Raw genomic sequence first — 8,268 nt, forward strand, 5'->3', positions numbered from 1 at the left:
CAAGCCTGTTTTCTTCCTCAGCTCCTGGCGAAAGAGGTATGTAATCTTCCTATGTAAAAGAGCAGAATGGATAGCAATACCTTGTCTTAAACACATCCCCTGGCTACCAACGCTGACTCAGGAGCGTGGTTCTGCTTTTGGTTCCGTTTCCGGTTCCGGCTGGAGGGAGGGGGCGGGGCTGGCGCCTGCCGCATGTTTTCCTCCCACCAGCTCAGTCCGCCAGGTAGCTGGCGGGAGGGAGTGGAATGTGGGACCTTACACTCTCACAGAAAAACACAGCAGAGGACACTTACCTGACTCGGGGACAGAGATAGAGCGAGATCGCCGTCCAGCTGGATGAAGGTCACCATGCAATCGACGAGTTTACACTGACAGAGGAAGAGAAGTCACCGACCAGCACCTCTCCGTCTCTGTCTCACATACGCACACGGTTCCCAACGGCATTGGGGATGAAGAAGTTTTTCGACGCCCGGAGGGAAGGTGCGGCCGCAGCTGGCGGAGCGGCCGGACAGTCAGGCAGCGCCGGCGGGTGGTCCTCGTTCCAGGGTAAAGTGTACGCGGTGGGCCGCTACCAGGTGACGGTGGAAGAGCTGATCGCGGAAGGTATGGGGGTGGGGGCGTGTGTGTGTCTTAAGGGGGGGCTTGGGCGGGGCGAAGTGGGTGGTGGTGGGAAGGGGCATGAGGATCTGCCCCGATCCGAGAGGCACGAGCCTCCGCCCCGCGCGCGAGGAGGGCTTTAAACCACAGAGCTCGCGTTCTGGAACGGAGATCCGTTACGCTGTCACCTGTCCGGGGGGAGAGGGAGAGGGAGAGGGGGAGGGGAGCGAAGAAAGGTCAATGAATGGTCAACCCCACAGCCTCAACTCAATGACACAAGTCTGTCATTGACATATCCTGAATAAACATTCGGGAAGAGATGGTTCCAGTTTTGGACTTGTTTTTTCAACGCAATGTCCTTTCACATAAAGTAAGTTCCCCATTTTTAACACGTTTTAAAAAAAAACAGTTTTTCTTCTCACCCCACCAAAATCCACCGCTGGATAATCTGGGTCACTTTCCTAGAAGGGTCAAGTGGACCGACCTGATGGATGTGTTTTCAAATTAGGATTGGTAGGCTCGAGGTGGAGATAGAGGATGTTTCTTTTCACTTGTCCTGGGGGCCATGCGTTATTCAGAATCAAGTGTCTTACATGTAAAAGAATTCAGAGACTTGTTTACCCAGTTTTAGCTTGTGAAACTTGCTTACTGTCTACTGTGGTTGAAGCTAAGTTGGAGAAGTAATTGAGTCAGAAAGGAATGAAAGGAAGTGTTGATGGGGGGGGGAGGTTGCTGGGAGAGAGAGAGGAAGAGGCTGTTAACATTGATAAACATAATCTGTTTCAGAAACAATGCCCGTTTCTGTTCTGAAAATTGTGTATTGCTATTTAAAATATGGTTGTTCAGCTTTTTAAAAAATAATTCGCCTTTCCAAAGTCAAATGCCTTTTAAGACTGCGTGAAGTAAATGGGCAACTTCTCAGTTTTTTAAAAGAACAGATGTTTGTAATCACTTATTTCTCCAAGGTTAGGTTTGGTGATAGTCAAAAAGCTCCACTGTTCTGTTGAAACCCTAAACCCAGGATACGTAAAGATTGCATGAAGTAAAGTGAGTGCTGGAGGTGTGAAATTGAGATTGAAGCTGGAAAGTTGCTTGATTAGTATTTGGCCAAAGTTTGATTTTCAACTTTAACCCTCTATTACCATTGGTTTCCAAATATTTGGCACTATTTCTTTGATTTGTCTGGTCGTGGCTGATTACCTTTTTTTATGTTGCTAAAAGGATAAGAACAAGGAATCGGAGTAGGCAGTGCAACTCTTCAAGTCTGCTCTGCCATTTTTGGCTGATCTTCTGTCGATCTCAACTCCACTTTCCTGCCCATTCACTCCCCATAACCCTTCAACTCTACTAACTAAATTAAGTCAAGTTGCCCTGGCATCCACCATACTCTAATTCATGACCCTTTGAGAGAACTAATTTCTCCTCAATTGTATTTTAAATCTGTTACCCATTATCCTAAAATGATTGCACATTTGAGATTGCCCCACGAGGAAACATCCTTTCTACGTCTATTTAGTCAAAAGTCTTTAGCATTGTGTATACCTCTATTAGATCTCTGTCTTGACTCCAGAGAGTAAGACAATCTATCAGCTCTGTAATCAGTCTAGAGAATCTTCTTGAACTGCCTCCAATGCATCTACACCTCCTCAAGGAAATCAAAACTGTGTACATTATTCCAGGTGTAGAATCGTAGAATCCCTACAATGCAGAAAAAGGCCATTCAGCTCATTGAGCCTGCACTTACCCGCAGAAGAGTATTCCATGTAGACCCATCTAGCCCCGCCTTTTCCCATAACCCCACTTTTACATGGCTAATCCACCTAGCATATGCATCCCTGGACACTACAGGGACATTTTTCCATGTTTAATCCACCTAACCTGCACATCTTTGGATTGTCAGAAGAAACTGGAGCACCTGGCAGAATCCCACACAGACATAGGGAGAACATGTAAACTCCATGCAGACAGTAACCCAAAGCTGGATTCAAACCTGGGTTCCTGATGCTGAGGCAGCTGTGCTGACCACTGTCCCAATGTATGGTTTCACTAATAGCTGATACAGTTGCATCAACACTTCCTTACTTTTATTCTCTCTTCCTTTAGCAATAAATGCCAAAATTGCATTTGCTTCTCTTATTACCTGCTGTACCTACATACCAGCTTTCTGTCATTCATCCATGAGGACACCCAGAACCCTCTGTACTGAAGCACTCTGAAGTTCTTCATTTTGATAAGTTGCTTTTCAGTTCTTCCAACCAAATAGATAACATCATATTTATCTACATTAAACTCTATCTGCCAAGCTTAGGCCCATTCACCTAACCTATCTATATCCATTTGCAATTTTTTAATTTCTTCGGTGCAACTTGCTTTTCCAACTGTTTTAGTGTCATCTGCAAATTTGGGCTATAGTACCCTCCATCCCTGCATCAAAGTAGATTGTAAGCAGTTGGGGCACAAGGAGTGAATCCTGTGATACCGCATTAGTTACTACGTGACGACCAGAAAAAGACTAATTTATGCTGACTCTCTGCTTTCTGTAGGTTAGCTAATCCTCCATCCTCTAAATTATCAAAAAGATATACAATTTCACAAATGTGAAATAACATAGATTTGACAAATAGAGTTAAGGAGAATCTAAAGGTGTTCTATGGATACTTTTTGTCCTTAATGTAACTAGTGAGAGATCAGCATGGCAGCCTAAGTGTGGAACTGCACGAGCTGGGGGAGATACTAAATGAGTATTTTGCATCAGTGTTTACTGTGGTGAAGGACATGGAAGATAGAGAACTTGGGTAATTAAATAGCGACATTTTGAAAAATATCCATGTTACAGAGGAGGAGGTGCTGGACATCTTAAAATGCATGAAGTTGGATAAATTGCTGGGATCTCTGTGGGTAGCCAGGGCAGTGATTGCTGGGTCTCTCATTTGTATCAGTGATAGTCGTGGGTGAGTTGCTGGAAGACTGAATGTTGCTAATGTTGTGCCACTATTTAAGAAAGGTGGTAAGGAAAAGCCAGGGAACTTATAGACTGATGAGCCTGACATCAGTGATGGGCATGTTGTTGGAGGGGATCCTGAGGGACAGGTTTTACATCTATTTGGAAAAGCAAGGACTGATTAGGGATCGTCAACATGGCTTTGTGTGTGGGAAATCATGTCTCACTAACTTGATTGAGTTTTGTGAAGAAGTAACAAAGAAGATTGATGAAGGTAGAGCAGTGGACGTGATCTACAGAGGAACCTCAATTATCCGGCATTTGATTAGCTGAATTTCAGATTATCCGAACAAGGTCGCAAGGACCCGATGCTTGGCTGACTATGTTATCCGGCATTCGATTAACTGAATGAAATACTCTCTGCCCGTGTCCGTTGGATAATCGATGTTCCTCTGTATATGGACTTCAGTAAGGTGTTCATCATGGTAGACTGTTTAGCAAGGTTAGATTACATGGAATTTAGATATTTTAATTACAGCTAGATTGGGAGAGGCAAACAAGCACCTGTCATAAAGATAGTGAAGTTCTAGAGTGTGTCTGGAGTAGTTTCCTACAGCCATGTGTCCTGGATGTAACAAGGGGACAAGCAATATTGGATTTGGTAATGAGTTACAAGTTGGATTTAATTCACAACTTATTTGTACATGAACATTTTAATTGTTGAACTTGATCAACATAAGATGATCAAGTTCAGTATAGCATTTGAAAGTGAAAAACATGAATTAGTATTAGAGTTCTAGATTTGGATAAGGCTGACGTTTAGCGTATTGAGACAGAGCCTGTCCATAGTAAACTGGGAAAGTCTACTAATGGGCAGAGCAACTGAAGAACAGTGGTGGATATTTAAAGAAACATTTTACGCAATACAAAACCAGTTTATACGCCTGAGAGGGAAAAACTTCACAGTAACAAAAAAAGCCTTGACAATTACAGAGACAAGGACAGCATAAAACTAAAGGAAAAACCTTACAAAAGTGCCAAAAACAGAATAGATCCTGCTGAATGGGAAAGATACAAATACCAGCAAAGGGTGTTAAAGCAGGTTCTAAGAGCTACTAAAAGGGATTATGAAAGAAAGCCATGGTTATCAAAATCAATGAGAAATTTATAGTTACATAAAAGGAAAACAGATGGTCAGGAGCAGTGTTGGCCCACTGAAAGTGAGGATATTGTCAGTGACTGGGAAAATGGCAGACATTTGCCTCAGTATTTTTTTGGTAGAAAAGGAGGACTGCTTGTTGGACGTCCAGAGGAAATTAAGAGGATTGGAGGAAGGACCACATACGATGACCATAAATAAAACATTGGTAATGAGGAAATTACGGAATTAACGAGTGACAAATGCCTGTGAACTGCTAGTTTCCATTCGAGGCTGTTAAAGGAAGTAGGGAGCATATTGTAGACAACCTAACTGTAATCTTTGAAAGTTCCCTATTGTGTAGAGGAGTCGTTCCTCTGGATTGGAAAATTGTATGTCACTCTGTTTTAAGAAGGGCAAAAGAGGAAAACCAGGGGATTACAGATCATTTAGCTTAACATCTGTAGTGGGGTAATTGTTCAAGTGTATAATTAAGAATGGGGTAACTGAACACCTTGAAAATTTTCAGTTAATCAGGGAGAGCCTGCATGGATTCATGGACAGGTATGTTATGCTTGACAAACCTCATTGGGTGTTTTTTGAAGAGGTGACTAAGGTAGTGGACAGGGCTTTGTCTATGGATGTTGTTTATCTGGACTTCTAGAAGGCACTTGATAAAGTCCCACGTAATTGAGGGCAAATTACTGATGTGGCTGGGAAATGAGTTGAGTGGCAGGTGACGGAAGGCAGGGATAATGGGTAGGTACTCAGATTGGCAGGATGTGACCTGTGGTGTCCCACAAGGATTGGTGTTTGGTCCTCAATTATTCACATTCATTATTAATGACTTGCATTATGCAATAGTCATATATCTAAATATGCTGATGACATAAATTTAAACAGCATTATAGATCGTGCAGATGATAGCCCAGTATGTTGCAAAATGATATAAAAATGGTAGAATGTAATTTCAAAGTGTCAATAAATGTGTTATGATTTAATTTTGATTTCCAAGAATCTAACAACAATAGTTCTCCTCTAATTGGAAATTAATTTAACCCTTTGGAGACTGAGAAGTTCAGGGTACAAAAGGTTAGCAGGACATGAAATATGCCATCTCTGGTGATGCCCATGTTAAGTCAAAGTGAATGTAATTCAAGATTTTGTTGAAATGTATAGAAAATATTAAACGTCAAGATCTTATGATCTATTCTATGATTCAAGAGTTGATGAGTCTTAAGAACTCTTGAACTGCGCACTTTAAGTAGGATATGGAGATCTAGATAGGGCACAAGACAGAATTGTACAAGAGACATGAATTAGGAGCAGGAGTGGACCCCTCAAGCCTGCTTTATCATTTCAGTGTGATCGTAGCTGATCTGATTACTTTACATTCCCAATTATTCCTGAATGCCTTTCATATTCTTAGAATTCCTTAGGAGGTAGCAGCCTTAGAGAAGACACTTAAATGAAGCACACCTTTATTTTGGAATGCAATTTACAGAGCAATTTGATAATGATTTAAGAATAGGAACAACTATTACTTGCACTACATCCTAATTTTTTATATATCCATTTGTATCAATTACATTTATTTACATCTAATTTAATCTTGTATGCCACTTGATCATTCAAATAATTCTGAAAATGTGGCTTCATACAGTGTATTGCACTGCCAGGTTTTGGGTAAGGGATAAGATTTTCAGTATACATAATGAAAATTCATATTCAGCTTCAGCCTGATTCTTGAATATCAGGTGATAAGGCCTTATTAGGGTAAATGGTGCAAAGTGTTCCCCCACCCCTGAGAAACAAACTGGCTGATGTGTCTCTAGTGAAAGAGATGCTTATTTCGAACTGTGGCATAGGTGATCATGAAATGTAATTACTTATATATCTTTTAGTTCATTTCAGAGAGTTATGGATGCACTGTTGATGCAAATATATGATGGTGAGATTGATAGATTTTAGGAATGAGGAAAAATGTTTTCACAAATTTTACTGAATTTATTTAGGTTATCATAACTGGTACAAAAGCAGTGATTTTTGATTTGTCAACTATAGGATTCCAATTTGAGATGCTGGGCACAGTTGCTTGATCAAATGAAAATTAAGTGTTGAAAAATACCTCCATTCTATAGCAGCCTGGCTGCACAAGGGATGTCAAGAATACCTAATGTGAATATTACAAAATTATTTTTCTATTTGTGATGCGTTTGTTCAGTTTATATTTCACGGTAATTGAATCTGTAGTCTCCAGAATTACACTCCATCAAAAAACCCTCATTTGACTTTGCTAGAATGTGCATTATTACATACCATTAACTGCCCAGACGAGGACTAAAGTGCTGTGCTAAAATCAATGGTAGTTAGTATTTTAGGATCTTGATTTCCTGTTACTGTATGTAGAAAAGCTATGGCAAACAGAATCTATTGAATATATTTGTTTTGACATGCTTTGCATCATCAGCTTTTTTGCTTCAGAATTCCTTGTTCAGTCTCCTAGGATATGTTGATGCATTTCATACCCATTTAATCTTTTCTATTGGTGATGCCAATTTTCAGTTTGAATGCAAAAATTCTGGGAATTTGCTATCTGGCATTTGTGTGTTCTCTTTTTTTGTTGTTGCCTGTTTCTTACCTAACTTTTGAGTTGGGGACTGGAAAGTTCAGGAGGTAGTTTGAAAGTTGACCTTTTCCATTGTTTTTGGCTTGAATAAAAGTCTTAACACCCATGCTCCTGATTCTAACCTTTACCTTTGCTGTTCACTCTGGTTGAACCAGAACACACAATATTCAGCTATTCTTCAAATACCCCATGTATCCATTACTAAACAGGATATTTCTACAAATAGCTCATCCTCTGTTTCCACATCTACTCTATCCAAAACCCACATACACAATGGTTACCTCAGTGCTTAACAATTTGAATGCCTTCTATATTGATTACTGAGTTTCTGAATAAAAGATTGTGATTTTTCATAATTCTTGCAAGCATTTAGAGACTTGCGGCATACTGCTGGTCACAGGTCTCAATCGATAAAATAACTCTTCACCAGCACCTTCTGTCTCCTACTTTTACCCTAGGACTTTACCATTACGTGTATAAGTCCTGCTAAGATTTGCTTTCCCAAAATGCAGCACCTCGCATTTATCTGAATTAAACTCCATCTGCCACTTCTCAATCCATTGGCCCATCTGGTCCAGATCCTGTTGTAATTTGAGGTAACCCTCTTTGCTGTCCACTACATCTCCAATTTTGGTGTCACCTGCAAACTTACTAATTGTACCTCCTTATGCTTGCATCCAAATCATTTATGTAAATGACAAAAAGTAGAGGGCCCAGCACCGATCCTTGCGGCACTCCACTGGTCACAGACCTCCAGTCTGAAAAACAACCCTCCACCACCACCCTCTGTCTTCTACTTTGAGCCAGTTCTGTATCCAAATGGCTAGTTCTCCCTGTATTCCATGAGATCTAACCTTGCTAATCAGTCTCCTTTGGGGAACCTTGTCGAACGCCTTACTGAAGTCCATATAGATCACATCTACTGCTCTGCCCTCATCAATCTTCTTTGTTACTTCTTCAAAA

The 8,268-nt window shown here is 40.8% G+C and overlaps 1 protein-coding gene across 3 annotated transcripts in view; it reads left to right on the forward strand.

Moving 5' to 3' along the window:
* Window positions 1–204: 204 nt before the first annotated feature.
* The window catches only part of LOC122541795 (AP2-associated protein kinase 1-like), a 53,843-nt gene continuing 45,779 nt past the window's right edge, over window positions 205–8,268 (forward strand). For 2 of the 3 annotated variants that reach the window (XM_043678781.1, XM_043678782.1), the window contains exon 1: window positions 205–603. In XM_043678781.1, the coding sequence (XP_043534716.1) occupies window positions 450–603 (154 nt within the window). In that variant the 5' untranslated portion in view covers window positions 205–449. Of the gene's footprint in view, window positions 604–888; window positions 968–8,268 lie in introns of those variants that run through there. The other variant, XM_043678784.1, reaches the window with a different exon arrangement.

The sequence above is a fragment of the Chiloscyllium plagiosum genome, chromosome 38 (assembly GCF_004010195.1).
Source record: "Chiloscyllium plagiosum isolate BGI_BamShark_2017 chromosome 38, ASM401019v2, whole genome shotgun sequence".
Lineage (NCBI taxonomy): Eukaryota > Metazoa > Chordata > Chondrichthyes > Orectolobiformes > Hemiscylliidae > Chiloscyllium > Chiloscyllium plagiosum.